The following is a 14,953-nucleotide window of genomic DNA, read 5'->3' as shown; positions in this document are numbered from 1 at the left end:
TCCCAAATCCTTACACCACATCCTAAATCAAACCACTAACCACAAACTAATTAACAATAATTTTCTAAAATAACATGTAGTTACACAGAACATACATAATCCTGTGGGTATTTAATTTTGTTGTAGCCTACTTAAGGCCATCTACCTTAAGGTGTGACCAAATATTTTAGAAATCTGCAGATTTACTGTTAAGACGTCAACCCACATCCAACTAATAAAACAGGTTTATCTTGCCTGAGGCACATTTTGGACGATAAGAATCCTGTGTAACACAGGGTTGCTTAGGTAGTCCAGTTAACTACAAGGCTTGAAAAGGTTTCAATAGGCTAGAATAACTGGACCTAAGTTGTTATGAACTAACAACAAAGCCTAATAAATACTATACCAAATGTACAATAATGTTAATTAACACAATAATACTCTTAAGTAATGAGACATTGCTGTAAAATGTTACCAAGCATGTTGATGTATGTGTCCCAACATAAGTGGCGACAAGTTAAAGCATATTTTCCAGAGACAAAAAAACAGACAATGCAAAAGAGTGGTGTGAGGCGTGATAAGGCCTGACAGGTGAAACTGCATACCCCCCTAATTTATTTCTACAGAAGAATTGTGAAACTCAAAATGATAACATACCATTCAAACATCCAATCACGCTTGCTGCCTTAGGGAATCGGAAGGTTTCACTCTCCACAGCCTCAGGCTCCGATTATAATCCCTCCCATAATTTGTCCAAATAAAAGAGACAAGTGTCGTATTTTCTACACTCATCCGCTCACTCCTTCTCCAGGCAGAGCAGACAACGACAGCACGACTTCTTCAAAATGATGTCATCTTCATCCATCCGTATGTCCTCAGGAGGATCGTCTCGCTTCACAGGAGTGCGTGCTGGTAGTGTCTATGGAGGAGCAGGAGGATCCGGTGTTCGCATCTCCAGTTCTTCTGCTTCCCGATCCTACTCTGCTGGCGGTGGGGCAGGATTTGGTGGTGGTGCTGGTGCTGGCTTCAACCTGTCTGATGGCATTGATTCGTCTGCAAATGAGAAAGCCACCATGCAAAACCTCAATGATCGTCTGGCCTCCTACCTGGAGAAGGTGCGCATCCTGGAGAAGGAAAACGCAGATCTTGAGCTGAAGATCCGCCAGTTCCTGGACAGCAAGGCCACGCCTAATGCTCGTGACTACAGTGCCTACTATGCGACAATCAGTGACCTCCAGGCCAAGGTATGTGACAACTTTTGAATGTGTTGATTAGTTTAATCATTGCATTTCCAAACAAACAAATTCCAAATATCTTTTTATGAAGGTTTTGATGCTTCAAATAATTTAAGAAAAGCATTGCATTTGTCAAGTTCTCCCATAAGAGTGGTCTAAAATTGATCATTTATGCATATTAATATTGTGTCCCTAAAGATCCTGCATGCTACTGGTGTAAATGCAGGCATCTACCTCCACATTGACAATGCCAAGCTGGCTGCAGATGACTTCAAGGTCAAGTAAGTCCACAGTTGTAAGACTTGCACTATAAAAATTCACTTCCAAAATCTATAAAAGATTCAAAACATTTACATTGATTAAATGTCTGTGCAGGTTTGACAATGAGCAGAGCATGAGGCATGCTGTAGAAGCAGACATCTCTGGCTTGAGGAAGGTGCTGGATGAGCTCACAATGACCAGATCTGACCTCGAGATGCAGATTGAGGGTCTGAAAGAAGAACTTGTCTTCCTCAAGAAGAACCACGAGGAGGTAAATTCATTAATAGTTCACATTCAATAGTTTCTGTAAGTATATTAGTCAAGCAAATGCTCAGTATATTGTCTTTGCCTCTACAGGAACTCTTGGCAGCACGCACCCAGATGGGCGGACAAGTCAACGTAGAGGTTGACGCAGCACCACAGGAAGACCTGACAAAGATCATAGCTGATATCCGTGAGCACTATGAGGCAGTTTCTGCCAAGTACCAAAAAGATTTTGAGCAATGGTTCCAGTCCAAGGTAAAATATTTAACATGTTATATTTACAAAGAAAGATTAGAATCAAAATCAACACGACTCATCTGGCTTCATTACTGTTGCATTTCCTCTCACAGAGTGAGTCCCTCAACAAGGAAGTTGCTGCCAGCACAGAAACTCTCCAATCATCCCGCTCTGAATTCACAGAGCTGAAGCGCACACTCCAGAGTCTTCAAATCGAACTACAGTCACAACTCAGCATGGTGAGCAACAACCGATTAATAGAGGAGTCTGTGATTGATGTGTTTTGTTGTCATCAGCATAGTGTTTACTAATAATAATGACTTTTCCCCCAACAGAAAGCGTCATTGGAAGGCACTCTGGCAGACACACAGGCCCGCTACGCCAACATGTTGAATGGTTACCAGTTACAGGTGGGCAGCCTGGAAGAGCAGCTGGTGCATCTTCGTGGTGATCTGGAGCGTCAAAGACAAGAGTACCAGATGCTTCTGGACATCAAGACCAGACTGGAGATGGAGATTGCAGAGTACAGAAGACTGCTGGATGGAGAGGCTACTAGGTGAGACACAACTACGGAAAACCTTTAGCTAAACATGTAAACATTGATGATAAAAAATGAATATAATGTAACATGCTTCCTATTTCTATTTCTCCAGTGTATCCACAAGCTCAAGCAAAACCTCCACCACACGCAAAGTAGTAACCATTGTGGAAGAGGTGGTGGATGGAAAAGTGGTCAGCTCATCCTCCAAGGCCACAAGCCAGACTAAAACCACTTAAAAGAAATCTTCAGCAAAAGAGTTCTCAATCAGTGTGATAATAAAGTCAATAAACTGGTCTCACTGTATTTTTGTGCTTGTCTTGTTTTGGAATTCATGCATCATTTATATCATGTATAATAGCAAAAAGTCATCCATTAATATCAAAATAAATGTTGTCAATTACAAGCATAATTAAACAACTAATTTGTCAGAAACAGGAAGATAAAACATACACAAGTAAAAGGGTAAAATCTTTTAAAACAAAGCTAATAACTCACAGCCATTAAATAAAATTTCGTATTGGAATGATTCATTAGAATAAAGCATGAGACAGCCAATTACTAAAAAACACAATTACAAAAAAATGTAAGTTTATGCCTAGAATGTAATATTTTATCCATATTTTGTTCATTAAGATGCAATATTAAATTATCTGTAGTATCCCTATCAAAACCAGTTGTACCCAGTTCAAACGCCGTGTCCATTCCTGATTCTTAATTTATCACACAAATAACAGCTGTTTTGACGTTAAACCTAGAGATGAAATTAATAAGCTACATTATATAATGCATGAAAATTAAGCTTACCAATAATCCTACTTCAATTTTGGACTTCCTACTTCAACTTAATATAGTTTGAAAAAACAATTCTGTTCTTCTCTTTGATTAGGCACTCAGTCAAGATATTATCCTGTAATACTCCTCCATGATACATTTGTTTAAAAATACTCTAGCATGAGGGCATGTGATATTTTTAAATTTATAATGGTTATGTATTCATACAAATCCTTTTAAATAGTTTATCCCTAGAGCTTTTTCTAAGGAAGAATTTTGTGTATTTTAGTACAACAATATTTCCCAGAGATGGGTTGCGGCTGGAAGGGCATCCGCTGCGTAAAAACTTGCTGGATAAGTTGGCGATTCATTCCGTTGTGGCAAAAACGGATTAATAAAGGGACTAAGCCGACAAGAAAATGAATAAGTACAACAATATTTATTTTTGTAATATTCTCTATTTTTTGGCCTTTTATAATTCTAATCTGTATTTATGATGTAGTTATATTACAGGCTGATTCAAAAAGAATACCACAACTTTGAAAATCTGTATTTAATAAAGAAATATGATGGAACCTTGAGTAATTAATCAATGTGAAGAGTACATAAAAGTTTTTTTCAGTAGAAAACAAGTTCATAGATGTTTAGTATGAACCCCTCCAGAAACTCGAGTGACATCAACCCGATACTTGAACTCGTTCCACACTATCTGTAGCATCTCGGGCGTAACAGTTTGGATAGCTGCAGTTATTCTTTTATTTAATTCCTCAATGTTAGCTGGTAGAGGTGGTCGAAACACCATTACTTTAACATACCCCCATAGAAAAAAAAATCACAGGGGGTAAGGTCAAGGCTTTTTTAGAGGCCAGTGGCGGCCAATCCATTGCTTTGGGTACCTTTTGTTCAAATAGACAACCAAATGAAACTTTAAAGATTCCTTAAATCGACGCCAGAAAGAGCTTAGCTCTCCTTTTCTTTTTTGCAGAGTTCTCAATTTTGAAAGTTGTGAAATTCTTTATGTCACCCTATATACATACAGACGGTTAACCACTCTTTATGCTCAAACATCAAAATTCAATTTCCGACTTTCCTAATTAGACAAATAACTGCAGTGGTACATTTTGAATACTTTGTATAATAGGCTTAGGTTTGATCTCCTATTTATAAATGACCCTTGACATTAAAACTAAATGGGGGAAAAAGCTATAGATATATATATATATATATATATATATATATATATATATATATATATATATATATATATATATATATATATATATATATATATATATATATATAAACAAATTTTATTTTAAATTTGAGGTTTACAAAGCAGCTATTCACTAAGATTTTATTTGTGGGATGTTCCCAACATGAAGGCACAGTTACTCGGTGGTCAGCACTGTCGCTTCATAGCAAGAAGTTTGCTGGTTTAAGTCCAGCCTGAGCCAGTTGGCATTTCTGTTTGGAGTTGCATGTTCTCCCCGGGTTCATGTGGGTTTCTTCCTGGTGCTCGGGTTTCCCTTACAGTCCAAAGACATTTGGTATAGGTGAATTGAATAAACTGAATTGGACATAGTGTATGATTATGTGTGAGAATGAGAGTGTATTGGTGTTTTGCAGTGCTGGATTGCAGCTGGAAAGACACCTGTTGCGTAAAACATGCCATAATAATTGGTGGTTCATTCCGCTGTGGTGACCTCTGAAATAAAGTGTAAACCAAAGTAAAATGAATGTATGATTTAAACACTTCTAATATAAAATTACTTATTTCCAAATGCGGTAATTTTTTTCAGGATCTAGTGAACTTCTTTTAGACCTAGCCTGAAATAAACGAGATTTTTTTTTTTTTGTTATTTTCAAGTAATATATTTGATCAGCTATCTCATAGGATAAAAAGCAGTATCTCAGCCATCCATTTGAGAGTAAACAGTTTATATAAAGTCTTTTTGACCATGCTTTTGATTTAAGTAAATTCTGAGGCCCGCAATTATTCGTTTTACAGTCTATCGTTATATTACATATTTGATATATTTTTAAAGTTTCTGCAATCTTCACCATTTTAAATCGGGTAATCAATGGACAATCCTTGAAAATATCAATATGCACAATAATGAATGGACATTCAGAAACAGGATGACATATATTCAATGGAATATTGCAATGGACATAACCCCACCCAGCACCACCAAAAAAAAAAAGTAATGTAAGCTAAAATGCCATTCAAACATCCAGTTAGGCCTGCTGCTCTTGGGAATTGGGAGGTTTCTCTCTCCACAGCCTCAGGCACTGGTTAGGGTCCCTCCCCTATTTAGCCCACATAAAAGGCACAAGGGTCGTCTTCTCCTCACTCATCCGCTCACTCCTTCTCCAGGCAGAGCAGACGACGACAGCAAGACTCCTTCAAAATGATGTCTTCTTCATCCATCCGCATGTCCTCAGGAGGATCTTCTCGCCTCTCTGTCGGTGGTGGAGCCAGTCGTGTCTCAGGAGTGCGTGCTGGTAGTGTCTATGGAGGAGCAGGAGGATCCGGTGTTCGCATCTCCAGTTCTTCTGCTTCCAGATCCTACTCTGCTGGTGGGGGCGCAGGATTTGGTGGTGGTGCTGGTGCTGGCTTCAACCTGTCTGATGCCATTGACGTGCCAACAAATGAGAAAGCCACCATGCAAAACCTCAATGACCGTCTGGCCTCCTACCTGGAGAAGGTGCGCAGCCTGGAGAAGGCCAATGCAGATCTTGAGCTGAAGATCCGCCAGTTCCTGGACAGCAAGGCCACGCCTAATGCTCGTGACTACAGTGCCTACTATGCAACAATCAGTGACCTCCAGGCAAAGGTATGTAACAACTTTTGAATGTGTTGATCAGTTTAATCATTGCATTTCCAAACGAACAAATTCCAAATATCTTTTTATGAAGGTTTGATGCTTCAAATAATTTGAGAAAAGCATTGCGTTTGTCAAGTTCTCCCATAAAAGTGGTCTAAAATTGATCATTTATGCATATTAATATTGTGTCCCTAAAGATCCTGCATGCTACTGGTGTAAATGGAGGCATCTACCTCAGCATTGACAATGCCAAGCTGGCTGCAGATGACTTCAGAGTCAAGTAAGTCCACCGTTGTAAGACTTTAAAAATTGCTTACAAAATCTATAATAGATCCAAAACATTTATATTGACTTTATTTATGTGCAGGTATGAGAATGAGCTGAGCATGAGGCAGTCTGTGGAAGCAGACATTGTTGGCTTGAGGAAGGTGCTGGATGAGCTCACAATGACCAGATCTGACCTGGAGTTGCAGATCGAGGGTCTGAAAGAAGAACTGATCTTCCTCAAGAAGAACCACGAGGAGGTAAATTCATTAATAGTTCACATTCAATAGTTTCTGTAAGTATATTAGTCAAGCAAATGCTCAGTATATTGTCTTTGTCTCTTCAGGAGCTCTTGGCAGCACGCACCCAGATGAGTGGACAAGTCAATGTAGAGGTCGATGCAGCACCACAGGAAGACCTGACAAAGATCTTGGCTGATATCCGTGAGCACTACGAGGCAGTTTCTGCCAAGAACCGTAAAGATCTTGAGAGTTGGTTCCAGGCCAAGGTAAAAATCTGTTTTAACATGTCAAATTTGTTTAGCAAGATGGAAATCAAAACCAACAGATGACTTATCTAGCTGCTTTTCTGTTGCATTTCCTCTCACAGAGTGAGTCCCTCAACAAGGAAGTTGCTGTAAGCACAGAAACTCTCCAAACCTCCCGCTCTGAAATCACAGAGGTTAAGCGCACACTCCAGAGTCTTGAAATCGAACTACAGTCACAACTCAGCATGGTGAGCAACAACAGATAAATAGAGGAGTCTGTGATTGATGTGTTTTGTTGTCATCAGCATAGTGTTTACTAATAATAATGACTTTTCCCCCAACAGAAAGCGTCATTGGAAGGCACTCTGGCAGACACACAGGCCCGCTACACCAACATGTTGAATGGTTACCAGTTCCAGGTGAGCAGCCTGGAAGAGCAACTGATACAGCTCCGTGCTGATCTGGAGCGCCAAGGTCAAGAGTACCAGATGCTTCTGGACATCAAGACCAGACTGGAGATGGAGATTGCAGAGTACAGAAGACTGCTGGATGGAGAGGCTACTACGTGAGACACAACTACTACCCAAAATCTTTAGCTAACAATGTAAATAATAATATTAAAAAATTTAAATAATGTAACATGCTTCATATTTCTATTTCTCCAGTGTTTCCACAAGCTCAAGCACTACACGCAAAGTGGTAACCATTGTGGAAGAGGTGGTGGATGGAAAAGTGGTCAGCTCATCCTCCAAGGCCACAACCGAGACTAAAACCACTTAAAAGAAATCTTGACAAAAAGAGTTCTCAATCAGTGTGATAAGAAAACCAATAAACTGGTCTCACTGTGAATTTTTGTACTGGTCTTGTTTTGGGGAACATGATTTATACCATGTATAAAAGCAACCCATATTATAATAAATATGAAAATTAGTTTATTAATAGCAGAGTAAGTTTGCCAATTAGAAGCATAATAGAAACAAATGATTTGTAAAACTGCATGACACAACGTAGGCGTAATAGGCAGAAAACTTTTAAAACAAAGCAAATAACGTCTAGCCATAAAAAACATCTAGTATTAGTATTGATTCATTTGAATAAAGCATAAGACAGCCAATTACTGAATACCAATTACTAAACACACAATTACAAAGATTGTTTTCATGCATATTTTGTTCATTAAGATGCATTACTAAATAATCTGAAGTATCCCTATCAAAGCCAGTTTTACCCAGCTTAAACTCAGTGTCCATTTCTGATTTTTTATTTATCACACAAATAATAGTTTTGCTGTTTTGACGTTAAACCTAGAGGTGAAATTCATAAGCTTACATTATATAATGCATAAAAAAATTAGGTTTACCAATAATCCTAATATAACTTTCTCCATAAAGGCACTTCTTAGCACTTCTTAGATTAGAGCAGGGGTGCCCACACCTTTTCGCATAAAAGGCCAAAAACCTAATAAATATACCTTATTTACCAAGGTAAAGCATGTATTACCGCTCAAAAAAATTAAATAAACACTTAAACACCAAAAGGTAACTCCAAGTGTTCCCTTTATTTTTTGAGCAGTATATATTACATTAAATTGACTAATTTATTTAATAATATTTTTTAAAAAATTTAAAAACATTATTTTAAATTGTATTAACTAATGCAGTAACTTTTAAAATGACAGCTTATTGCAATACAACACAACAATGAACAGTGAGTTCAATGCTAAATACACCGGTCAAGCAGAATCTGCCTTTGCCTTGATTTGCTCACCAAAATCTCTGCATTATCATCTATATGTCTGGTGACCGTATGTACATTTAAACTAAACCTGATTAATTTACTATATGTAATTGAAACATTTAATTTCAGCTAGCTTTTAACAATAATACAAACAAACAAAGGGCTACAATAAATTTGAAATTACAATCTCAGATTGGATGGCGGGTCAAATCAAAGGTTTTCGGCCAACTTTGGCCTGCGGGCTTTAGATTGGGCATCTCTGGATTAGAGGCACATACTATGCACTATGGGCAATATAAACAGCTACAGTTTTAAAGTCATGAAAAACTTCCGGTAAAAGCTTAATATGACTTTTTTCAACTTCACAAGGTTGTTTTTACAGCCTGGATGTTGTAATGTAATTACAATACAATCAGTTAAATAGACTTTAGCATTCATTTAGTTCAGGGGTCACCAAACTTGTTCCTGGAGGGCCGGTGTCCTGCAGATTTTTAGCTCCAACCCTAATCAAACACACCTGAAACAAGCTAATCAAGGTCTTACTAGATAGTGGCTGCGTCCGAAACCGCCTACTACTCAGTAGGTACTGCATTTGAATTTAAACGTACTACTCGGCCGTTAGAAAAGTACGTTCTATACAGTATGAATGTGAAAAGTATGAATGGAATTCGGACGTACTACATCCGCCATTTTGTCATGGTCACGTGACCTACCAGCGTCAGTTGCGTCGCTTTACTTCCATTCATGAAATCGCTCGCGGGGCATCATGGGATAGCGCAGCATGCATGGGATGCGCACTCCGGAATCTCGCCGGAAGTAGTAAGTCATCCGGGTACTTCTCACATACTGATTTTCGAATTCTATGAATTCGGACATACTACTCGGCTCGCATACTGATTTTGGCGTACTATATAGTATGGGAGTATGCGGTTTCGGACGCAGCCATACTTGAAACACCCAGGCAGGTGTTAAATACTCCTGTATTTAAAAACAATCTAGGATGATGCCATGTGATATTTCAAATTTGTAAATGATTTTGTATTTATTCAAATTCTGTCAAATAATTAGGCCCTAGAGCTGTTCATGTGGAAGTTTCATTTTACATTTTTCATGAAGAATAAGTTGGCTGTACTTTAGTTTGGTCGTATTCTGTATTTTTTGAGGATTTTATAGTAATAATCTATATTTATAATATAATAATAATGTATATACAGCTGAAGTCCCCCAGAATTATCAGACCGTTTGTTTATTTTTCCCCAGTATCTGTTTAACAGAGAGCAGATTGTTTTCAGCACATTTCTAAACATGATTGTTTTAACTCATTTCTAAAAACTGATTTATTTTATCTTTGCCATGATGACAGTAAATAATATTTGACTAGATATTTTTCTAGACGCTTCTATACAGCTTAAAGTGACATCTAAAGGCTTATCGAGGATAATTAGGTTAACTAGGCAGGTTAGGGTTTTTAGGCAAGTTATTGTATGACGATGGTTTGTTCTGTAGACTGTCGACAAAAGATAGCTTAAAGGGGCTAATAATATTGTCCTTAAAATGGTGTTTAAAAAATTAAAAACTGCTTTTATTCAAGCTGAAATAAAACAAATAAGACTTTTTCTAGAAGAAACATTATTATTAGAAATACTGTGAAAAATTTCTTGCTCTGTTAAACATCATTTGGGAAATATTTAAAAAAGAAGAAAATAATTCAAGAGGGGCTAATAATGCTGACTTCAACTGTATGTATGCATGCATAATGTATTTATTATAATGTACCTCTTTAAAAGCTCAGGCATCAAACGAAATTTCCAACTATCCTGCTTGGACAATTTACAACTGTTTTAAATCTTGAATACTGTGTACCACATGCTTAGGTTTGGCCTCGTTTTAAAAATGACACCAGGCAGATTACGTTTATATTATTGTTATAAAGAAAAGGTATAAAGCATGGCTCAAAAGTATGTAAGGAATACCGCTGAATTGACAAAAAGTTGAAGGGTCAAAACTTTAAGACTCATCACCTATGTTGGAATGGACATAACCCCACCCAGAACAAACAATAAATATTTTCCTACCTTAGTATATATGAACAAACCTGATTCAACAATGCCCCTCCAGAAACAGGGTTTGAAAACAATGCTCCGGGCATTTCTGTTATGCCAGGTGGAGCCCCACATACAATCTGGACATTGCCTCTTGTTGGTCAAAAGGTGCAGGATTTCAATAAGCACCTAGAACATAGCATGGGTCAAAGTTAATTACAAAAAAATGAATTAGAAGTCAAATTATAACAAAGAGCAAAATATTTAAATGATCATAGAAGAATTAGTCCTGCAATATCAGGAAATTACATCATTTATTAGTAGTGTTTATTTCTTTAGTATTATGTTCACTTCACATTGAAAAAAACCTGAATCTTACCCGTTAATCTGGAACCCACTTCCAGCGAGCTAAACCTGCTTTTTAATTGCTTGCTGTTTAATCGAGCTAAAAAAAAAAAAAAAAAAAAAAAAATATATATATATATATATATATATATATATATATATATATATATATATATATAAATAATTTCAAATTTGAGGTTTACAAAACAAGTATTCACTAAGATTTTATTTGTGGGATGTTCCCAACATGAAGGCACAGTTACTCGGTGGTCAGCACTGTCGCTTCATAGCAAGAAGTTTGCTGGTTTAAGTCCAGCCTGAGCCAGTTGGCATTTCTGTTTGGAGTTGCATGTTCTCCCTTTTGACCATGCTTTTGATTTAATTAAATTCTGAGGCTTGCAATTATTTGTTTTACAGTCAATCGTTATATTACATATTTGTCATATTTTTAAAAAAGTTTCCGCAATCTTCAACATTTTTAATCTGGTAATTAATGGACAATCCTTGAAAATATCAAGATGCACAATAATGAATGGACATTCAGAAACAGGATGACATATATTCAAAAGAATGCCAAAACTATGTCAGGAATACCACCAAACTGGCAAAGGCAGCAAAAGGTTGAAGGGTCAAAACCTAAGGGCTCATCACCTGTTTTTGCAATGGACATAACCCCACCCAGCACCACCAAAAAAAAGTAACTTAAGCTAAAATGCCATTCAAACATCCAGTTAGGCCTGCTGCCGTTGGGAATTGGGAGGTTTCTCTCTCCACAGCCTCAGGCACTGGTTAGGGTCCCTCCCCTATTTAGCCCACATAAAAGGCACAAGGGTCGTCTTCTCCTCACTCATCCGCTCACTTCCTTCTCCAGGTAGAGCAGACGACGACAGCAAGACTCCTTCAAAATGATGTCTTCTTCATCCATCCGCATGTCCTCAGGAGGATCTTCCCGCCTCTCTGTCGGTGGTGGAGCCGGTCGTGTCTCAGGAGTGCGTGCTGGTAGTGTCTATGGAGGAGCAGGAGGATCCGGTGTTCGCATCTCCAGTTCTTCTGCTTCCAGATCCTTCTCTGCTGGTGGCGGCGCAGGATTTGGTGGTGGTGCTGGTGCTGGCTTCAACCTGTCTGATGCCATTGACGTGTCAACAAATGAGAAAGCCACCATGCAAAACCTCAATGACCGTCTGGCCTCCTACCTGGAGAAGGTGCGCAGCCTGGAGAAGGCCAATGCAGATCTTGAGCTGAAGATCCGCCAGTTCCTGGACAGCAAGGCCACGCCTAATGCTCGTGACTACAGTGCCTACTATGCAACAATCAGTGACCTCCAGGCAAAGGTATGTGACAACTTTTGAATGTGTGATTAATTTAATCATTGCATTTCCAAATGAACAAATTCCAAATATCTTTTTATGAAGGTTTGATGCTTCATATTATTTAAGAAAATCATTGCATTTGTCCTTAAAGATCCTGCATGCTACTGGTGTAAATGGAGGCATCTACCTCAGCATTGACAATGCCAAGCTGGCTGCAGATGACTTCAGAGTCAAGTAAGTCTACTGTTGTAAGACTTGCACAATTAAAAAAACACTTAAAAAATCTATAATAGATCCAAAACATTTACATTGATTTTATTTCTGTGCAGGTATGAGAATGAGCTGACCATGAGGCAGTCTGTGGAAGCAGACATTGTTGGCTTGAGGAAGGTGCTGGATGAGCTCACAATGACCAGATCTGACCTGGAGTTGCAGATCGAGGGTCTGAAAGAAGAACTGATCTTCCTCAAGAAGAACCACGAGGAGGTAAATTCATTAATAGTTCACATTCAATAGTTTCTGTAAGTATATTAGTCAAGCAAATGCTCAGTATATTGTCTTTGTCTCTTCAGGAGCTCTTGGCAGCACGCACCCAGATGAGTGGACAAGTCAATGTAGAGGTCGATGCAGCACCACAGGAAGACCTGACAAAGATCATGGCTGATATCCGTGAGCACTATGAGGCAGTTTCTGCCAAGAACCGTAAAGATCTTGAGAGTTGGTTCCAGGCCAAGGTAAAAATCTGTTTTAACATGTCAAATTTGTATAGCAAGATGGAAATCAAAACCAACAGATGACTTATCTAGCTGCTTTTCTGTTGCATTTCCTCTCACAGAGTGAGTCCCTCAACAAGGAAGTTGCTGTGAGCACAGAAACTCTCCAAACATCCCGCTCTGAAATCACAGAGGTTAAGCGCACACTCCAGAGTCTTGAAATCGAACTACAGTCACAACTCAGCATGGTGAGCAACAACCGATAAATAGAGGAGTCTGTGATTGATGCGTTTTGTTGTCATCAGCATAGTTTATACTAATAATAATGACTTTCCCCCAACAGAAAGCGTCATTGGAAGGCACTCTGGCAGACACACAGGCCCGCTACACCAACATGTTGAATGGTTACCAGTTCCAGGTGAGCAGCCTGGAAGAGCAACTGATACAGCTCCGTGCTGATCTGGAGCGCCAAGGTCAAGAGTACCAGATGCTTCTGGACATCAAGACCAGACTGGAGATGGAGATTGCAGAGTACAGAAGACTGCTGGATGGAGAGGCTACTAGGTGAGACACAACTACAGAAAACCTTTAGCTAAACATGTAAATATTGCAGATAAAAAATGAATATAATGTAACATGCTTCCTATTTCTATTTCTCCAGTGTTTCCACAAGCTCAAGCACTACACGCAAAGTAGTAACCATTGTGGAAGAGGTGGTGGATGGAAAAGTGGTCAGCTCATCCTCCAAGGCCACAACCGAGACTAAAACCACTTAAGAGAAATCTTCAGCAAAATAGTTCTCAATCAGTGTGATAAGAAAACCAATAAACTGGTCTCACTGTGAATACTTGTGCTTGTCTTGTTTTGGGGAATATATTTTTTACCATGTATAAAAGCAACCCATATTATAATAAATATGAAAAGTCGTCCATTAATATTAGAATAGATTTGCCAATTAAAAGCACAAGTGATTCGTGAAAACTGGATGACACAACATAGATGTAACAGGCAGAAATCTTTTAAAACAAAGCCAATAACTCAGTATTGGTAAGATTCCTTAAAAATTAAGCATAATAAGGCAATAATGAATACCAATTACTAAAGACACAATTACAAAGAATGTATTTCATGCATTAAGATGCATTATTAAATAATCTGAAGTATCCCAATCAAAGCCAGTTTTACCCAGTTCAATTCAATTCTTTTCTTGGATTAGAGCAGGGGTGGCCAAAACTTTTTCATTTAAAGGGCCAAAAACCAAATATCATTATGAGCCGTGGGCCGAAGGTAAATTTAGCTAACTATTATTGCTTAAATAAATGAAGGGAAGACTTAAATAACTCCAAGTGTTCCCTTTATTTTTTGAGCAGCATTTATTACACTATTGCAGGATAACATTTAAAATGATAGCTTATTGCAAAAAACATAACAGTGAACAGTGGAGTTCAAAGATGAATACACTGGTCAAGCAGAATCTGCCTTTGCCTTGATTTGCTCACCAAAGTCTCTGCATTATCCTCTATCTGTCAGGTGACAGTGTGTACATTTAAACTAAATCTGATTAATTTACTATGATTAATTGAAACAATTAATTTCAGCTAGCTTTTAACAATAAAACAAACAAACAAAAGGCTACATTAGATTTAAAAAGCAATCTCAGATGGGATGGCAGGCCAAATCAAAGGTTACTATCGGCCAACTTTGGCCTGCGGGCTCAAGATTGGCATCTCTGGATTAGAGGCACATACTATGCACTATGGGCTATTTCACCGCTAGTTTTAAAGCCATGAAAAACTTCCAGTGAAAGCTTAATATGACTTTTTTTCAACTTCACAAGGTTGTTTTTACAGCCTGGGTGTTGTAATGTAATTACAATACAATCAGTTAAATAGACTTCAGCATTTATTTAGTTAGTCAAGCGTAAAGCGAGATGAAAGAC

General features: G+C 38.2%; 3 protein-coding genes across 3 annotated transcripts; all 3 read left to right on the top strand.

Annotated features, from left to right (window-relative positions):
• The first annotated feature begins 778 nt into the window (after positions 1 to 778).
• On the top strand, positions 779 to 2,819 carry krt17 (keratin 17). Its single transcript, NM_001083105.1, has 7 exons — positions 779 to 1,223; positions 1,413 to 1,495; positions 1,590 to 1,746; positions 1,833 to 1,994; positions 2,090 to 2,215; positions 2,312 to 2,532; positions 2,630 to 2,819. Exons 1-7 carry the CDS (start codon positions 825 to 827, stop codon positions 2,751 to 2,753), a joined length of 1,272 nt encoding a protein of 423 aa, NP_001076574.1. The 5' UTR covers positions 779 to 824; the 3' UTR covers positions 2,754 to 2,819.
• A 2,864-nt stretch (positions 2,820 to 5,683) lies between these two features.
• On the top strand, positions 5,684 to 7,716 carry cyt1 (type I cytokeratin, enveloping layer). The gene is given in 7 exon segments (NM_131107.1): positions 5,684 to 6,125; positions 6,314 to 6,396; positions 6,484 to 6,640; positions 6,727 to 6,888; positions 6,990 to 7,115; positions 7,212 to 7,432; positions 7,533 to 7,716. Coding segments are annotated over 7 exon segments (1,290 nt in total). The 5' UTR covers positions 5,684 to 5,699; the 3' UTR covers positions 7,648 to 7,716.
• A 4,133-nt stretch (positions 7,717 to 11,849) lies between these two features.
• cyt1l (type I cytokeratin, enveloping layer, like) lies at positions 11,850 to 13,859 on the top strand. Its single transcript, NM_001082882.1, has 7 exons — positions 11,850 to 12,322; positions 12,453 to 12,535; positions 12,631 to 12,787; positions 12,874 to 13,035; positions 13,137 to 13,262; positions 13,358 to 13,578; positions 13,676 to 13,859. Exons 1-7 carry the CDS (start codon positions 11,897 to 11,899, stop codon positions 13,788 to 13,790), a joined length of 1,290 nt encoding a protein of 429 aa, NP_001076351.1. The 5' UTR covers positions 11,850 to 11,896; the 3' UTR covers positions 13,791 to 13,859.
• Positions 13,860 to 14,953: the final 1,094 nt, after the last annotated feature.

This window comes from Danio rerio, chromosome 19 (genome assembly GCF_049306965.1).
Source record: "Danio rerio strain Tuebingen ecotype United States chromosome 19, GRCz12tu, whole genome shotgun sequence".
Lineage (NCBI taxonomy): Eukaryota > Metazoa > Chordata > Actinopteri > Cypriniformes > Danionidae > Danio > Danio rerio.
The sequence above is the reverse complement of the archived record's forward strand: the minus strand, read 5'-3'. Positions and strand labels throughout refer to the sequence as shown.